Below are 19,916 nucleotides of genomic sequence, written 5' to 3' on the forward strand. Positions count from 1 at the left end.
CAGCCGCACCGCACAAGCTCAGCGCCCTCCTTACCATTGGTGTTGATTGGCTTAACCTGGCTGGGTGGCGGGAAAGCAGGCCTTCCCATTGGCTGGGCATAGGTGGCCAGGAGGAGATGGTAAGCCGGGTTGCTGAGCAGCAGAGCTGTCGGGAGAAGGGGGAGGGAAGGAGGGAGGGGATGGGGAGGGGGGGAGTGGACAAACAGACGGATGAGGAACGGACAGACGGATGGAGAGATGGATACGAAAGGTAAGGCGTGACGCAGAAAACAGGCAGCACTTTAGGGATTCCTGCCCCTCTTTTAAGCTTCACATCCCAAACAGGGTAGCAAGAGACGCAGACACCAAATGACATGCGGTTTAATGATGGGAACCAGCCATCATTAGTATCGCTGGACAGAAGGAAGCGACCCAGAATCCTGACATCTCCAGACGGCCTCACCTAATGGCAGGCCTAAGCCCAAAGACGGCCAGTGACGGCCAATCGAGTCCAGTTCTTTATTTGCTTATGCCTAACAGACAGAATCTTGCCAGACTAAAGCTCTACAGGGAATCCTCGACTTACAACTGTTCTCAGTTACAGCAGCACTGAAAAAAAGTGACTGGCCCCCGCACTTATGACCGTCGCAGCATACCCATGGGCAACCAGCATTGTATTCATGAGGGTTGCAGCAATCATATGATCGCTATTTGTGACTTCCCAGCTGGCTTTGACAAGCAAACTCAATAGAGGAAGTCAGATTCACTTAACAACTGCGTGATTCATTTAACAAATGCAGTGATTTGCTTAACAACGGTGGCCAAAAAAAAAGGTCATAAAAATCAGGCGCAGCTACCTTAACCACCACCTCGCTTAACAAAAGAAGTTCTGGTCCTAACTCTGGTCATAAGCCGAGGACTATCTGTAACTTTCTAAGATGTATCTGGGAGATTATAGGGCAGGGGTGCCTAAATTTAGCGACTTTAAGACTTGTGGACTTCAACTCCCAGAATTCCTCAGCCAGTCCACAAGTCTTAAAATTGCCAATGTTGGACATCCCTGTTCTACGCAATGTGGTTACCCTCAACTTTTTCATCCTTCCCTTATCCAGTTCAGGGCTGAGGAGTCTCTTATTTTAGGTCTCTTTCTGGAATGGGTTACCTCCACGGGTGAAATCCAGCAGGTTTTGACAGGTTCTGGAGAACCGGTATTTTTGACTGGAATTTTTGAGTAGTTCGGAGAACTGGCAAATACCACCTCTGGCTGGCCCTAGAGTGGAGTGGGAATGGAAATTTTGCAAACTTCTTCCCCTAGAGTGGGGTGGGAATGGAGATTTTGCAGTATCCTTCCCCTGCCACGCCCACCCAGCCATGCCCACCGAGCCACGCCCACAAAACCGATAGTAAAAAAATTTGAATTTCATCACTGGTCACCTCCTCCATGGGAAACTTGTGCGACTGCGGAAGTTCTCCCCACTCCTTCTCTAGCTGCACATTCCATTACACCTGCTTGTGTCTTCTTCAAAGGAATTAACCAAGGTTGGATTTCCTCAATCTGGCTCTCTCCAAAAGTACCAGGCTACAAATCCCCACTACCCCACCTCAGGATAATGGATATTCCAGTCAAAAACTTCTAGAGGCCGCAAAGCTGAGGAAACCCATCCCAGAACTTAAACTCCTGTTGCTCTTCCTTCCCTACTCTTCCTCCATCTTTCCAACCATTGGAAGAAAGCAAACCATAAAATGACTCAAGGACCTCCAGGAGAAAGAATTAAAAACCTTCTTCAAGTGCATGTGAAATAATGCAATCATTACTTGGCAGACTCTAGATTTCAGAAAGAAATGACTGAAAGTTCCCTCACAAAAAAAAACGTAATAACCTGCATGAAGCTGAGGAGAAATATTTTGGAGAAATTATCTCCTGGGTTTACCCGTGCTCTCTTCCTCATATTAAGCATCAAGTGAAATCTTCTTCAGTAGCATGAAATAGTAGGATCCACAAGCTTTACGATCCACAAAGTTGACCATTTCACCATCTACCTACACCATAGGAATAACTACCACTTCGGAGAAGGCCTCATGTTTTGGGCTGGGTAGTACAATATGAAATGGAGAAAGAAAGAAAAAAACACCACAATTTTTATGAACTGTGGTGGAAAAGGGACTCAGTAACAGTAACAGAGTTGGAAGGGGCCTTGGAGGTCATCTAGTCCAACCCCCTGCTCACACAGGAGACCTGTACTAGGGATTCGAACCGCCGAACTGCTGACCTTTCTGATCAACTCCATCTGCCAGAAGTCAGGGTTTGCTCTTCTACAGGTAGTCCTTGACCACTATTTGGAGTGGAATTTCCACTCTAAATTGCTGCAGTAGTAAGTCAAGTAGGACCTGACTTAATGACCATTTTTACAACGGTCATTAAACAAATACATGGCTGTTTCACTGTGGTCGTAAGCGTGGACCGGTTATTCCAAAAATTGCAATCACATGACCACCGGACCCTGCAGTCGGTTGTGAAACTTGAGCCAGTTGCTAAGCACCTGAGTTACAATTGTGTCACTATGAGAGTGATGCGACGGTCATAAGTGCAAGACCCAGTCTTAAGTGCAAGGACTTTTTCCAACATCGTCATAATGAGCGGTTGCTAAACAAATGGTTGTAAACCGAGGATTACCTGACTTTCTTAATTTCCTCTTTTACTTCCCTTGCCTGTGTTTCCTATTCAAATTTAAGCAAACCTACATGCTTCGAAGAATTTAAAAAATATTTCCTCAGATTTTTCCATTTCAGATGATAAGTGGCATTGCGTTACTGTTTTCTTTCAAGAAAAAAGATACAAAGATACCTCCTTGCATTTAGAAACTAAGCACTTCAGGAAGAAACCAAGCTTTCTTTTCTTGAGTGCTAGTTCTCCATTTGCAGTTTGCAGTATTGAAAAAGCAGGCCATAAATCAGCATAATTTAGGAGCAGGTTATAACTCGATTTTGCTAGAAATTTAAACTTCCCTTTTAAATGAAACCAACCATTAACAAAACATTAATGGACTGCTTCCTTTTTTTTTCCCTTTCTTGATTCGCAATTCACAGCTTGCAGTTTATAACAAAAGCTTACTTTTGGTATTTTTGACACAAGCAAGGAAATACAAACACACACACACTCACACTAAATGCACAACAATAGGGATTTTGAGGGAAGAAATGGTGAATTGAAGATAGTTCCATTAAAAGTGGAGCTGACCAGCTCTTTGTAATTACTCTCCGGACAAGGAGAGGACTGGCGATCACCCATAAGAATTCTTTACAACTGCTCCTCGCATGGAGACAGCAAGATAGCGGTTTCCATAGGTTCAGCACTCAGGGAAATGAGGAAATAGCCATCTTGTTCAAATCATCGTCAACACCTTCAAAAGAACACTGGATTTGAATACTTCTTTTCTAATCGATTTTGGAAATTGTGAATTTTCACCTATTAAGTAACCTTTGAATCTACATGTTTTACGGCACTGGGCGAGTTCCTTTCAATGCTTAATGAGAGAAGTTTTAAATACAAGTTTAAGATCTTTTTTAAAATAAATAAATAAATACCAAAAAAGGTGATTAGATCTTTGATTTTGGAAAATTACAAACATATTCATGGTTCTGATGGATTTGAAATACGATTTTGGAATTAATTATAAGAATTCTTGCATTGATTGATTGATTGATTGGGTTTGTTTTGAATTCTCTTTTTAAAAAACTTGTCAGGATGAAACTTTGAAGTTTGAACACTAGAGGAAACCAGAAGGAACTAAATATTACAATGAAAAGAGAAACAACATTTAGAATAGGCTGTGCTTAAAAGATGTTATGAAAGAGGAACAAGTTTTACCTGTGACTAGATTGAGATTGATCTGAAAGTGGATTTTAAAAAATGATAGGCTACAAAAATGATATGAAAAAGCTGTTATATTGGACATACAAAAGAAATCAATTAGTTATAATAATTAAAAGGGATATACAGGTAGTCCTCAATTTACAATGATTTGTTTAGTGACCGCCAGAGGTGGATTTCACATATTCTTACCACCAATTCGCCCCACACACGCATGTGCGCCAGAGGTGGGTTTCAGCAGGTTCTGACTAGTTCTGAAGAACCGGTAGCGGAAATTTTGAGTAGTTCGGAGAACAGGTAGTAAAAATTCTGACTGGCCCCGCCCCATCTATTCTTTGCCTCCCGAGTCCCAGCTGATCAGGAGGAAATGGGGATTTTGCAGTAACTTTCCCCTTGAGTGGAGTGGGAATGGAGATTTTACATTATCCTTCCCTGCCATGGCCACCAAGCTACTCCCACCAAGCCACGCCCACAGAACCGATAGTAAAAATGTTTGAAACCCACCACTAATGCGCACCTTCGCACATGCAGCTGGCCTCGAAAATATGGCTAAATAGGATGGCATTACACCAAGGCGGGGGGGGGGCAGGCCCAACTGCAGTCGCTGCTACCGATTCACCTCAACCGGTTCGAACCGGCTGAATACCACCACTGGTGACCACTCAAAGTTACAATGGCATCAAAAAAAAAGTGACCGATGAGCGTTTTCCACGTTTACGACTGTTGCATCATCTCCCATGGTCATGTGATCAGCCGAAGAGATTGTAGAAAAAATGCTTTTAAAAGGCTCTGACGATCGCAGCTGAGCCGCACGATCATCAGAGGCTTTTTTTTTTTTAACTTTTAAGAGCATTTTTTTGGCCAAAGAAAAAATGCTTTTAAAAGTAAAAAAAAAAAAACGCCTCTGATGATCGCACGGCTCAGCTGGGCATGGGGGGGGCAGGGATTTTTGCTATCGGTTCTCTGAACCACCCGCCGCCATCGCTACCGGATCGGGCGATCCGGTCCAAACCGGGAGCATTTCACCCCTGCCTTGGAAGGATAGTAAAGCACCCTTGAGCCCTGTCAGGCTCAAACTCCCGGCTGTGGGCCGAATTTGCCTGCAATAACTGCAACTTTAAACAAAAGAATTATACATAAAAGAATTCCACCAACAGCCTCTCACCAGAATTCTCGGCACTGTGAGGAAGATCTGGGAGTTTCATGCGTGCTCTGTTGGGTTCCTGGTATTCTGTTTCCCCCGAAAGGATCCGCTCATATCGGTTGGAGTGCCTGTTGGAGCTCATTGTGTTGTTGATGACAATCGTGTCGTTCGGTGCAGAGAGGTGGACAGTGAGGTCATCGTCAGAGATGCGGCGTTGAGCCTACGCAACAAGGTTGTTGAGAAACAGTGAAGATTATTAAGGTCCAGATGGCAGTTTTCATCCCCCACCTTTGAAAAACACTTCTTTTTCCAAATACCAAAGGGACTTTTCCAAAAGGCAAGCGAACTCTCTTGATTTTTTTTTTTTTACTTGAAAAAGTTTTGCTTCTCATTCAAGCTGCTCAGTTCTGAAGAAGAAATGAAGAAGAAGCTTCTCAGATGAGAAGTGAAACATTTTCAAGGAAGAGAAAACGAGAAAGTCCACTTGCCGTTTAGAAAAACCCCTTTGGGATAACTTGTCGGAGAAATTCATGACTGGCAGAGACATGGTAACAAGGTCAGCCAATGAATAGGCATAGCAAACTAAGTCAGCCAATGAGGACTGTTTGGAAACTGAAACTGGAAGGAGCCCGGGCGTGGCTCTGTAGCTCTCTGTGCAAAAAAGGAACAAAACTAGTCTGCTCTCTGAATTGAAACTGAAACTCATCTCTGCTGTTCTCTCCTCTGCCTGTTGTTTTTTGCCTGTAACTCTCTACCACGTTGGAAGAATCTGCTGTTGGTATTGTATGTGTTATTATGTATATAAAGAGAAGTTAATGAATCCTGCTGAATCAGTTATCTGTGTGTGCTTTCTGGATGTGATTTCTGCAACAACCTCTGATACAACTATGACCTGGACAATTGAAAATCTTTTATAGACACTTATTCTACCAAAGCTGTTGTTGGAAAGAAGGGAAGCCCCCATATCTAGCACTTTCTTCATTCTCATTGCACCTTAGATGGTTATTCCGACCCTACTTGGATCGGGAGGCTCTCCTCACAGTCACTCATGCCCTTGTCACCTCACGGTTAGATTACTGCAACGCGCTCTACATGGGGCTACCCTTGAAAAGTATTCGGAGACTACAGTTGGTCCAGAACGCAGCCACGCGAGCTGCCGTGGGTGCACCTAGGTACACCCACATTACACCAATTCTCCACGAGCTGCACTGGCTCCCTATTGGTCTCCAGTCACAATTCAAGGTGTTGGTTATTACCTTTAAAGCCCTACATGGCTCAGGGCCAGGTTATCTTTGAGACCGCCTTCTGCCACATAGCTCCCAGCGACCGGTAAGATCCCACAGAGTTGGTCTCCTCCGGGTCCCGTCATCTAAACAATGTCAGCTGGCGGGCCCGCGGGGGAGGGCCTTCTCTGTGGCTGCCCCAGCTCTCTGGAACCAGTTACCTCCTGAGGTCCAGATCATCCCCACCCTATTGGCCTTCCAAAAAGCGGTGAAGACCTGGCTTTTCCGGCAGGCCTGGGGCCGTTGATCTCGCTCTTGTGATCTGGCGAGATCCGGCCATGAATGGTGTGAATGAGTTTTTAATGTTTTTAATGTTTTTAATTTTTCAATGTCTTTTTATAATGATTTTTTAAAATGTATTGTGAGCCACCCTGAGTCTTCAGAGAGAGGCGGCATATAAATTTAATTAATTAAATTAAATTAATTAAATTAATTCCAGTCTCTCTGGTGGCTTTCTAGGACACCTCAGAAGCTTCTGCTGAAGGCTCTTGAGGTCAAGACCAAGGATACATCACCCTACCAGACGTCATTTTAATTAAATGTTATTTTATCTTGCGTCCAAAATCTAAAAATGTTGCCCAGTAATAACCAGGATATTGGGTAGTAGTAGTCAACATGAGCATGGAGTATTACAGCATCACAACACAAACCCCACCCCTTTTCTATACTTCACAATATTGTACACACAGGAGTGGAGCTTACAGCATGATGCTGAGACTTTAATTTCATTATTCTGATGAAAGCTGCAAGACCTGAGGGTAGCAGTGATGGAACACAGGTGCTTCTTCGAGAGGCAACTGGACTTCCTTGTTTTTCTTTGAAGACGTTTCGCTTCTCATCCAAGAAGCATCTTCAGCTCTGACTGGATGGAAGGGATCCACCATCCAGTCAGAGCTAAAGAAGCTTCTTGGATGAGAAGCCACGATGTAAAAAAAGATGTTGAGACTCTAGAAAGAGTGCAAAGAAGAGCAACAAAGATGATTAGGGGACTGGAGGCTAAAACATATGAAGAACGGTTGCAGGAACTGGGTATGTCTAGTTTAGCAGTGTTCCAATATCTCAGGGGTTGCCACAAAGAAAAGGGAGTCAAGCTATTCTCCAAAGCACCTGAAGGCAGGACAAGAAGCAATGGATGGAAATTAATCAAGGAGAGAAGCAACCTAGAACTAAGGAGAAATTTTATGACAGAACAATGAATAAGTGGAACAACCTGCCTCCAGAAGTTGTGAATGTTCCAACACTGGAAATTTTTAAGAAGATGTTGGATAACCATTTGTCTGAAGTGGTGTAGGGTTTCCTGCCTGGGCAGGGGGTTGGACTAGAAGACCTCCAAGGTCCCTTCCAACTTTGTTATTCTATTCTAATGGCGAAACGTCTTCAAAGAAAAACAAGAAAGTCCAGTTGCCTCTTGAAAAAAGCACCTTTGGGACAACCATGACTTAGATGATTGAGAATCCCCATAGACACTGATGGAGCAGAAGACAAATTAGAAAGCTGCTTTGTGCTATTCAGACTCTTATCGTTGTAGCTCTGTAATGTTTCTCTTGACTTACTATAGATGTTTATTGTTTGTTTCTGGGTTTTTTTAGCAGGCGATGCCAGCATCCTTCCCCTGAAGGACTCCTGAGAGAGACCGGAACCTAATCTGATTTCTTTCAAATAAAAAGTTCTACTACATAGTTACTATCTTTTCTTGTGCCATGCTAGAAGACCGGGCGGATTTTTCTATAAATAAATTCCCTCTCATATTGTAAAGTAACAGATGAGAACTCCAGCAGACCTCGGCTGAGAAAAAAAATTCTTAATTCCTTTCAAACAGAGGCACAGTTTTCCTCGAGTCAGCCTGTCTTACCTTTCCTAAAATCTTTTGCCAATATTGACGCCAGAGAATGAGAAATATGACAACCAGGAGAAGGAGGATGATGACCACCAAGCAGCCAATCAAAATGGAGGTGTTGCTATTGTCATCCTTCGCAATTGGCTGGCCAGATTTCGCTTCGCCTTCGAGATCTTACCAGGAAAGAAGCATAGAAAAAGACGTTTAGGAACACGTGACTATGTTTTTCTGGTAACTGGTGGTAGTGGAAGAAAATTTAGAGATGTGCTCTCTGATTTGCAAGCTACCTACCTGCCTGGGTGAGGTTCGAGGTGCCGTCGGCTCTGTCATTGAGCGAGGAACCAAGAGCCGGAGAGATGGGAACGTTGCGGCCTGAAGGGTGAGGTGGGGCCACCACTGCCGGATACTGACTTGAAACAACAAGAGAAGGGTCATCCACAACATCTGGATGGAAAGAAAATAGAAAGGGGAATGGGAACAAGGGAAGAGAAAAGAAGGTATCCATCAACTGAAGTGCAAAACCCAGAAAGAAGACACCGTATACAACAAAAGCAGGAAGGCCTTGGACCAAATGGCTGGACTTTTATCTATTTATGGAATGTTATAGGTATATCTTGATGCCACAATGGCCCTGGAAAATTTAGCAGTAGTTTCAGTGTGGGGAAATCAGTGGTGAAATCCAAATTTTTTCACTACCGGTTCTGTGGGCATGGCTTGGGGGGCATGGTATGGCTTGGTGGGTGTGGCTTGGTGGGCGTGGCAGAAGGATATTACAAAATTTCCATTCCCTCCCCACTCCTGGAAGAAGGATATTGCAAAATCTCCATTCCCACCTCACTCTGGGGCCAACCAGAGGTGGTATTTGCCAGTTCTCCGAACGGCTCAAAATTTCCGCTACAGGTTCTCCAGAATCTGTCAGAACCTGCTGGATTTCACCCCTGGGGGAATTGGTGATAAGCAGATCCAGAGGATATGCAGGGAGATCATTTAACCTTTCCTCTCCCGTTTTACAGTTTTTGCTCTGCAAACTCCTTCCTGCTTCTTCCACCCACTGTGAAATTAGGTATGGCACATCAAGGCAACAAGAAGGGCAGATTTAGAACAGATCAGAGAAAGCAATTGTTCTTGCGGCACTTCATCAAAACATGGAATTCGCTGCCATAAAGTATAAGTATGCCCACCAGCTTGGACAGTTTTCCAAGGTGGACTGGAGATCTTCACAGAGGACCATCAATGGCTGTGTAGCTGGTAGGTATGGGTCAGGAACGATTTGGCCAGCTTGTGGGCTGAGGGGAAGCCCGGGAACGCGATGAAGTGGACCTGCTTGGAAAAGAGGCCTGTCACTGTCCATATCACCGTGTTCCCGTAGCTCTCTGGGAGTTCCACAATGAAATCCATGGAAATCTCCTCCCAGGGCTGAACGGGATCGGCAACACTGCCATGACATCAAGCAAGCCGGTCTCTTCGGCTTCCTGAAGACGCTCCACTTGGCCAATAGGCAGTTCTGGTGGCCACAGATGAAGAAGGACATTGAGGCCTACACAGGGGTGAAATCTACTTACCTTCCCTACCAGTTTGGAAGTGCAGGCGCTGCGCGTCACATGCACGCTTGGGCCCACTGCACATGTGCAAACCCTTCTGCACATGCGCAGAGGGTAAAAAACAGGTTACTTCCTGGTTAAAACCAGGAAGTAACAACAACCGAGCAGGTGGGTGGAGCTTCGCGCTGCCGCTGCTACCGGTTCTCCAAACCACCCACTGCTGCTGCTACCAGTTCAGCTGAACCAGTCCAAGCCAGTAGCATTTCACCCCTGGGCCTACATCAAAAGCTGCCTGACCTGTGGCTGGGGAAACCTCCAGGTCTGCTACAGCCTGTTGCCAATCCCGTTCGGCAATAGGCTGCTGTTAATAAAATGTTTTCTACTGTATTTTTGGAATTGTAAGTCATCCAGAGTCATTCATTGAGATGGGCGGCTATAGAAATTGACTGACTGATCTTGAAGAACAAAAGGCTTCCTGGGTTGAGGGAACGAAGATCAGAGAAAGAAAGCTGTCGCCATTTCCTATCTGCAAGCACCCCAGAAGCATCTGTGGGCCCATTCGTAGGAACAAAGTCCTGCATTGAACCAGCAGGGCTGGTCTTAAGTTTTTGCAAGAGGAAGGCTGGGTTACTGGGGAAAGTTTGGTGATTAAGCAACCTCCCTGCAACCTGCCACTCTCCCATCCCAATGACTGCCCACCCTGCGGTTCCTTGGCCTGGAAACACAGCCCAGATCTGTAACAGATGTCCAGAACATGCAGAGGGAGAACAGATTTGGGGGGGGGGGGACATTTCTAATAGTATTTCTCGGGAGGTAAATTGGGGGAAAGTCCATGTCATCTCCTAACCAGGCTCCCAGCCCTCCCCCGACACCAGCTGCAAAGCGGAGGTAGGTGAGAATAAATGCCGGAGAATCTGGCTGCTGGTCACAGCTGCAGAGGGTTGATTTTGTTCCCTTCCTTCAGGCACGGAAGGAATGCCCTGCTCTCTTGGCATTGTCTTTTCTCCTTTTCTTCCAGGCAGGACAACAGCTGCAAAATGGCTGGAACAAATGCAAAACTCTCCACAAAGCAATGGGGGTAGGAGGATGGGGGAAGAGAGATTCTCCTCCCTCGGAGGTTTCCTTCTTCCCCCTCCTATCAGTCCTTGAAAAAGGCAATGCTGATCTAAGTGGAGTCATCCAGAGGGATATTGTACTTTGAGTGCAATGACAATCAAACTTCAATCTTGCGAAGATTGTCGTCACCGCTACTGGCTCGGGAGAACCGGGCCGAACCGGGAGGAACCCACCACTGATACAAAACCTTTGCCAGACCAATTCTTGAATACAGCTCATCTGCCTGGAATCCACACTGTGTATCAGATATTAACACATGATTGAATGGGTTCAAAGGTATTTCACAAGAAGGGTACTCCACTCCTCTACTCCCAACAGAATCCCTTATGCCACCCGACTTGAAATTCTGGGCTTGGGCAATTTGGAACTGCGCCGCCTGCAGTCCAATCTAAACATAGTACACAAAATTATCTGCTACAACGTCTTACTTGACAATGACTTCTTCAGCTTCAACCACAATAATACACAGGCAAACAATCGATACAAACTTAAGGTACACTGCTCCAAACTCGATTGCAGAAAATATGACTTCAGCAACAGTGGTCAATGCCTGGAATGCACTACCTGATTCTGTGGTTTCATCCCCAAACCCCCAAAACGTCAACCTTAGACTGTCTACTGTTGACCTCACCCCATTCCTAAGAGGTCTGTAAGGAGCGTGCATAAGCGCACCAACGTGCCTACTGTCCCTGTCCTACTGTCCCCATTTATTTGTATCCATTTCCTTTGTTTATGTTTATGTTTATACCTATACCTGCTATCTTGTACATGTTTGACAAATAAATAAATAGGTTTCTGGGACCAGACAAAAACACAGCCTTGAAGCTGAAAGGCAAAAATGAAGCTCCATTCTTCTGATCAAGCCTTGGGTCTAAAATTGTACAAGTAGTACAATTGACTTACGGCCACCATTGCGACCAGAACTTCTGTTGTTAATCAAGGCAGTTGTTACGTGAGTGCACTCAATTTTAAAACCTTTTTGCTTTGGTCATTAGGCAAATCCCTGCGAGTGAATAAAGTGAATTTAAGTTGTTAAGCGAGTCTGACTTGTCCCATTTGCTTCTCAGAACCTGGTGGGAAAAGTCGCAAATGGTGATCACATGATCCAGAGACCTCACAACTGTCATAAATACTTTAGTTGCTGAGCCACCCACATTTTGATGATGTGACACTGCAATGATTATAAGCCTGAGGATCAGTGGTAAGTCATTTTTTCCAGTGCTGTTGTAACTTCAAACAGTCACTAAACAAATGGTCATAACTTGAGGTCTATCTGTATGTATGGGCCTGGTAGCTCAGCAGACTAAAAGCATTGTGATTAACACCAGCTGTCTGCAATTACTGTAAGTTCGAATCTCACCAGGCTCAAGGTTGACTCAGCCTTCCATCCTTTCTAAGGTAGGTTAAATGAGGACCCAGTTTGTGGGGGCAATAAGCTGACTTTGTATAAATATACAAAAGTATGAAGGCTAGTGCTTAATGCATTGTAAGCCGCCCTGAGTCTCCGGAGAAGGGCGGCATATAAAATAAATTTTTTTAAAAAAATGTTCTCCAGAGCTTTCAAAAGTCTCAGATACAGATTTTTCTTTCCCAAGAGGAACACTTTCAAGAGGAAATCATGGAGTGTTGAACCTAGAACATTTGCGTGTAAACTCTAGTATTTAGAATAACAGAGTTAGAAGGGATCTTGGAGATCTTCTAGTCCAACCCCCTGCTTAGGCAGGAAACCCTACACCACTTCAGACAAATGGTTATCCAACATCTTCTTAAAAACTTTCAGTGTTGGAGCATTCACAACTTCTGGAGGCAAGTTGTTCCACTGATTAATAGTTCTAACAATCAGGAAATTTCTCCTTAGTTCTAAGTTGCTTCTCTCCTTGATCAGTTTCCATCCATTGCTTTTTGCCCTGCCTTCAGGTCCTTTGGAGAATAGCTTGACTCCCTTTTCTTTGTGGCAGCCCCTGAGATATTGGAACACTGCTATCATGTCACCTCTACTTTTCATTAAACTAGACATACCCAATTCTAGCAACTGTTCTTTATGTTTTATCCGCCAGTCCCCTAATCATCTTTGTTGCTCTTCTCTGTACTCTTTCTTAGAATCTCAACATCTTTTTTAAATCATGGCGACCAAAACTGGATGCAGTATTACAAGTGTGGCCTTACGAAGGCATTATAAAATGGTATTAACACTTCATGTGATCTTGATTCTTTCCCTCTGTTTATGTGGCCTAGAACTGCGTTGGCTTTTTTTGGCAGCTGCAGTATACTGCTGGCTCGTATTTAAATGATTGTCCACTAGGACTCCTAGCCAGTATTGTCAGTATGACTGACACTAATGAGTAACAACAATTATGTGACATCTTTGAAGGCTTCATTCTACTTTCCACTTTTGGGTCATTGGCCTCAAGCAATCACCCAGGTCCCAGACCCAACTCACTCGAGAGAAAGGCGATTTCACTGAAGAGCATCCACTCGGCGGCAAAGTAAAAATGGCACTGGACGAACAAGCCGATTCGTCCCTCCAGGGGTATGGTGACAGAGCGGGCACTGGGGTTCCTGACATCCACCGAAAGCTGTAGGGAGACCGGGACAGGCTCCCAAGCTGTGGCAAGGCTGTGCTTGAAGAGGCAATCCACCTGCTCGAAGATCCTCACGCCACGCGTGTGCATATTGCTGCAGTGAACCTGGAGATTGAGGTGAAGGAGAAAAAATGGGAATGGGAAGTGGAGAAGGGCAGGATCATAGAAAAGACAGTCAACTCTGAAGCACGCTCATTTCCATTTCCCATGTTAATATTCTAGCACAGGGGTTGGCAACCTTAAACACTCAAAGAGCCACAAAGGTCCTAACCAAAAGCCCCCTGTTCAATTCTGGAGCTGACCAGAAGTCCAATTCCTCCACGAAGAGTCTACTCCTAGAGCGGCGTCCTTTTTCCTCTACCTGTGCTAACCGAAAGCCCTATTAATTGTGGAGCCGACCAGAAAACCTGCCCCTTGCCATAGTCTCTCCTCTTGGCGCGCCATGCTTTCCCCCCTAACCAGAAGCTCCTCTCAAAATTGTGGCACCATCCGGTGACAGGGAGCTGCAGCAGAGGGATGAAAGAGCCACATCCGGCTCCAGAGCCGAGGGTTGCCGACCCCTGTTCTAGCAGTATGAGACCAGTTGTAAACTGAGGACTATCAGTATTAGGAATCTGTCTTTTAATTGGCCAAGCCCATTAATCCTGCCAGGTTCTTCACACCCAATCGGGTCCTCTCCAGAAAAATGCTGTTACCTTCATATATGTGAAGGATCTGAGTCGGTCAAACTCAAACTCCATCTTGAGGAAACCGTCAGGAAAAGTTCTTTTGCTCCAGCCCACATAGTCGTATCCAGGCCAAACCCGGAACTCTTTGGTTTGGGTGAAGTCATCCAGTCCCACCACTCCATCTGTCAACTGGCCAAGACCCCCAAAGTGTAACCTGCATTAGAAAGGATCCCAAAGAAAAAGAGGGAAAACAGGATGAGGAAAAGGAAGTCTAGGATCCCTCAAAACTCTTACGTACAGCACTAATTCCAGTAATTTTATGGAGCTTCTGTGAAGAGTAGGTTTCTTTAAATTCTACAAATGAAATTCAGCTACACAATGAAGTAACCGAGCTAAGAATGTCCACGCTCTGCAATGTATAACAAGTGGGATCCAGAAGTGAACATTCTTGGACAGAGCTTCCCTCTTCTTCTGTAATCCACTCCCCCACAGAAATAAGATCTTCATTAATATTTAGGAACATGGGGTCCTTCAGGCTCTCTGAGCTTGGTTGTTTTCTTTTGGATGTTTCATTACCCAACTAGGTAACACCATCAGTGTTACAATGGACTGAAGAGACTCCTTCCTAGCATTGTTGATGTTACCTAGTGAACTGTCTGCAAGCAAACAATCAAGCTCAGAGTGCGCCAAAGACCCCACAATTCAACTCTGAGCTACAAATGTTCTCTTCTGTTGGTATTAGGAACATGCTGAAAATTTGGTTGCTTAGATAGGTATTTCAGCTGCTGAAATATTAATGACGTAGGGTTGCCCATTGGAAGTTAGTAAGTCTACTATAATGAATTTGAACTGTGGATATTTATACCTATTTATGGTTTATTCCTAAGTGAGTCGCTTAGATTGGCTTTGACCGAAACAGCATAAAATCACTTACAAATAAATTTTAAAAATACATTTTCCTTTACACTTTGGGTATGAATCAGGGGTGAAATGCTACCGGTTCGCACCAGTTTGGGCAAACCGGTAGTGATAAAAGATACCGGTTCAGGCAAACCGGTAGTAAAAAAAAAGCTACCAGTTTGTCGGAATCGGTATTTCCGACTATCAGCTGTGCCGCACGATTTAAATTCGCTAGAAAACAGGAAATCCGGCTTTCTAACGAATCTAAATCGCGCGGCACAGCTGTTCCCCCCACTCGCTGTTCTACTTACCTTCCCAAGCCTCCTTTTTCTGCGCGAAGGGCACGTTTGGTGCACACTGCACATGCACATACATACAGCATGCATTTGGCATACACTGCCCATGTGTGCACAGTGTACATTTGGTGCACCCTGCGCATGCACATGTATGCAGTGTGCGTTTGGTGTGCACTGCGCATGTATGTGCACAGCGTTCATTTGGCGTGCACCACGCATGTGTGGGCAGCGAGACAGTGGCAAACCAGGGAGGGTTTCACCACTGGTATGAATGCCAATCCAGATTTCCCCAGCCAAAGATTAAAACTCTCTGAACTCTTAGCTGCCTGAAGATCCAAAACCCTGGAAACCTGTAATTACATATCTCTGGAGAACACCAGAAGGGTTGAACTGACATGATCTTGCAAGCCAATAGAGAATGAAAATATTGAATAACAAACAACTATTTCAACCCCAGTTGCTATGCTTGAAAACCGCTCAGGAGCCTCTTACTCACTCACTTGCTGACACTGGACCCGTCGTAAGTGGAGTCATTCAGGTAGACCTTTTCCGGGACCAAAATCATCTCCTGACCTAAAGGGGCCGTATAGGATTGAAGGCCATCTGTGGAAGGACACCAGGCATTCAAAGGTAAGTTTCCAGCTTGTTATACCATTAGATGCAAGTCTTGGATGGGTTCCGTGGAGAGAGGTTTTTCCACGGATCAGAGGGGGTGTGGTTTTGCGTGCTGCCTACATCCTGCAAGTGGGGCTTCGCTTGTTTGCGCAGACTGGTTTCTGGCATGCCACGGGCCAGGGCTGGTCCACAGACCAAGGGTTAGGGACCCCAGATATAATGTGTTTCATTTGAGTATAACGTGTTTAGAGAGACTGGCTAGCGTGGTACATGATGTGAACCCAGCAATGTATATTTAAAAAGTCATGACCAGGCAGCAGTGCCTCAGACAGAAAGTCCATACAGAGAGTGGTAAGGACAACCAAGAAGATCATAGGAAGCTCACTTCCTGTTATTCATGATACTGCTTATAAGTACTATGTGCTTAGAGTTCAAATCATTGTTAGAGACCCCACACACCCACTTTACGGTCTGTTTCTGTTGCTCCCCTCTGGGAAGAGGTTTCAAAGTATTTCTAGCAAGACTGCCAGACACTGTAACAGCTTTGTTCCCTATGCCCTCTGACTGGTAAACTCGCAAAATTCACTTTTCTCGCCATGTACATATATACATCCGAGCTAGACTGTGTTATTTCTCTGTGTCATATAATATATGTGGGTATATGCATAATTTTGTATTTATTTATTTTGTCATGTTTATATAGTGTATATTGGAGGTGGTGACCCTTTGAGAGCTGTATGCAACAAAATTTCAGTTTAATGTATGCCAATTAGTGTACATTCAAAGTGTCAATAAAGTTATTATCCTATTCCAGAGGTGAGTTTCTGGGGAACCGGTAGTAGAAGTTTTGAGTAGTTCGGAGAACAGGTAATACAAATTCTGACTGGCCCCGCCCCCAACTATTCTCTGCCTCCCAAGTCCCAGCTGATCGGGAGGGAATGGAGATTTTACAGTATTCTTCCCCTGCCATTGCCCACCAAGCAATGCCACGCCCACCAAGCCACACCCACAGAACCGGTAGTAAAAAAAATTGAAACCCACCAGTGTCCTATTCCCATTCCCATTCCATTCCATTCTATTCACCCAGCCTGAAAAAACTGCTAAAACACACTGTACTCTCAAACAATGCAAATACTGCTTTACTCACCTTTCCAGACACAGCCATAGAGTTCCACTCGCAAGCAGACACTCATGACACGGTCTGAACGGGGGTAGAAGCGGATGTACCGGGCAATGATGGGAGGACCCAGATCCTTCAACACCACATCTTCAGTGTTTTCATTGCCTGAAATCACCTAAGAGAAAAGGAGGAGTGAAGAGTGAAAGAGGGGTTGAATAGGGTCTAATAAGTCAACTTTGCCTGACCTATTGATTAGAGCAGTGGTTACAGGCAAGTCCTCGATTTACGACCAAATTGAGCCCGAAATTTCCATTGATAAGCAAGACACTTGTTAAGTGAGTTTTGCTCCAATTTACAATCTTTTCTTGCCACAGTTGTTAAATTTTTTTGCAGTTGTTAAAATTAGTAACACAGTTATTAAGTAAATCTGGCATCCCCATTGACTTTGCCCATCAGGAGGTTGCAAAAGGTAATCACATGACTCCGGGACATTGCAACCGTCATAAATATGAGCTGGTTACCCAGTGTCTGAATTTTGATCATGTGAGCATGGGGATGCTAGACAGTCATAAATGTGAAAAGTGGTCATAAGTCACTTTTCCAGTGCCGTTATAACTACAAACAGTCACTAAAGAAATGTCAAAGACTACCTCTACTCAACCTTGGCAACGTTAAGATGAATGGACTCCAACTCCCAGAATTCCCCAGTCAGCCATACAGCTTGGGGAATACTGGGAGTTGAAGTCCATGCATTTTGAAGGTGCCAAGGTTGAGAAACAATGGATTAGACACAGTTGCATTCTCCACAAAATGACCTGTTTCCATGTTATCCCACCTTAGAGAAGAAGTTATAAAGCTCCCTATTTACCTCATTGCCCCACCGGTCGTGCCAAGGCATCCAGTGATGGCCATCCCGCTTGTAATGGAGCCGATAAGACCGAGCAAATTCCTTGCCGTGGCCACCTGCGTGGCGGCCCTGCGTCCCCACCAAGGTTAGGAAATGCAGCCGGCGCAGGTCTATCTCCAGGTACTCTGCATCATTGGGATAGACGGGTCCTGCAGGGCACCAAGCTCCATCGCCCTCACTCAGGCCCAGCCTGGACAACAAGAAGGGAGATGTGAAATAAGCCTTTTGGACTGCCCGTATCACAGAGCTCATTTTATTTATTTATTTTTATCCTACCTTTATTATTTTTGTAATATCTCAAAATAGCTAAGATGTAGACGACTCATTCATGAATTGGGCTGAAAGGGAGAGACTGTCCCAAAGTCACCCAGCCGGCATTCATGCCTGAGGCAGGACTAGAACTCACGTCTCCTGGTGTTGTGACCTAGGCCCAAGTAGGTATTATCAGACGCAATCAGTTCTAAACAAACAGATTTTATTAGAACAGCTGAGAATTAACTCATTCTCAGCGTAGTCCAAACTAAATCAAAACAAATTCTTCATAACACAGTTCTTCGGCCTTATCACCAACCTTGGTCTACTTTGGCAACCTGCCAAAGGCTTTTCTTGGCAAAAGTTCAGAAGCAGGAGACGCCGACAAGAGACAAGTCTATCAACATTATTTTCCAACAAGGAGCCCAAGAGCCATTGTTGGTCTTTTAAGCCTTATGGGAGGGGCCAATCATCTCTTGGCCCTACTCCCGAGTCGCCCTTTTTGCTTTAGCTGTTCTTGCCTTCTGGCAGCTCTTCTCATGTGTGCACTAGGAACAGGCTCCTCCTGTTCCTCTGCCTCTCTACTGTCAGCCTCTGGAGGCTCCGGAGTCCACACATCACTCCCAGATGGCCCTGGCCCCATCTCTGCCTCCGACGCAGAGCCCTCATCCGGGCCTTCCCCTGACTCCAGGACTGGCCCATTGTCCTCCCCAGCCTCCTCACTGTCCAACTCCACTGCCAGGTCTGCAGGCTGCTGACGGACCACAACACCTGGTTTCTAGTCGGGTGCCTTATTTTAGTTTGATCCCAAATTCTAGGAGTTGAAGTTCACACATCTTAAAGTTGCCAAGGTTGAGAAACACTACACTAACCTAAGGAGTCAGGAGTTATTTTTAAAGTGGGTAGGGCAGACTTCTTCTTTAACACATCCAGTTCATTTTGAACTTCGTTTGGTTTTTTTAGAATGCTTGCCATGAGCCTCTGGGGAATAGGGGGAATGTTGGCTCATGAATCATGACATTATTGCACAAATGATATGACTCCTTACTTGGCCCGGACATCTTAACACAATCTGAACTGCTTGAAGGACTGTCATTTCCCTGTTACATCAGTGTGACGCACCAGAGTAGGGAGGCAGGGTATGTTGTAGACTCCCTCTCTTAAAAAGGTCCATCTAGTGAGACCAAAAATAAAAGGGGCCTTTTCTGTGGTGGCTCCCTCTCTCTGGAACATTATCCCTGTAGAAATAAGATTGGCCCCATCATGATACAGTATATTTTGACATGGTTTGGCCAGCAGGCCTGGAGATCTCAGGGTGATACAGAGCGAATCAATTACGGTTTGTTTCATTGCTGTTGCTGGTGGGGTTGGGGTGTTATTGGATTTTGTATTTGGGGTGTTTCTTCTGTTAGCCACCAGGGTCACTGTGATTGAGTTGGGCAGTCATACATACTTTTTAAATGAATAAATAAATAAAATTTCTGTAATTTACATCATTGTGTCTTTTGCCCAATGGCATCCTGATCTACAAATAGACGTATTAAACATTCCTGTGGATTGTTATGGATACTGTTGATATTAGCTAGTTCTCCCCAATCAGCAAATCTGATAGATCACTGATTTAAAAAAAAAAAGAAATCTTTGTTGATTCCTTGACATGTCAAGGGACGTTGCGGTTATCCTTTATAAATTGATTCGCACAACGGATACTTTAAGTTTCATAAATTTATTTATTTATTTATTTATTTATTTATTATATTTCTATACCGCCTTTTTCCCGTAGGACTCAAGGCGGTATACAGTCA

The 19,916-nt window shown here is 44.7% G+C and overlaps 1 protein-coding gene across 2 annotated transcripts in view; it reads right to left on the reverse strand.

The window, feature by feature from the left end:
• Positions 1 to 19,916, reverse strand: part of DDR1 (discoidin domain receptor tyrosine kinase 1) — a 79,268-nt gene that overhangs the window by 15,793 nt on the left and 43,559 nt on the right. Inside the window, exons 4-12 of one of the 2 annotated variants that reach the window (XM_034421578.3) lie at positions 17,821 to 18,049; positions 16,980 to 17,127; positions 15,718 to 15,820; positions 14,049 to 14,235; positions 13,212 to 13,458; positions 8,406 to 8,558; positions 8,130 to 8,287; positions 5,016 to 5,214; positions 35 to 145 (exon numbers count right to left, since the gene is read on the reverse strand). In XM_034421578.3, coding sequence (XP_034277469.2) covers positions 35 to 145; positions 5,016 to 5,214; positions 8,130 to 8,287; positions 8,406 to 8,558; positions 13,212 to 13,458; positions 14,049 to 14,235; positions 15,718 to 15,820; positions 16,980 to 17,127; positions 17,821 to 18,049 — 1,535 coding nt within the window. The remainder of the gene's footprint in view (positions 1 to 34; positions 146 to 5,015; positions 5,215 to 8,129; positions 8,288 to 8,405; positions 8,559 to 13,211; positions 13,459 to 14,048; positions 14,236 to 15,717; positions 15,821 to 16,979; positions 17,128 to 17,820; positions 18,050 to 19,916) is intronic. The other variant, XM_034421579.3, reaches the window with a different exon arrangement.

This window comes from Pantherophis guttatus, chromosome 2 (assembly GCF_059756535.1).
Source record: "Pantherophis guttatus breed Tessera chromosome 2, ASM5975653v1, whole genome shotgun sequence".
Classification (NCBI taxonomy): domain Eukaryota; kingdom Metazoa; phylum Chordata; class Lepidosauria; order Squamata; family Colubridae; genus Pantherophis; species Pantherophis guttatus.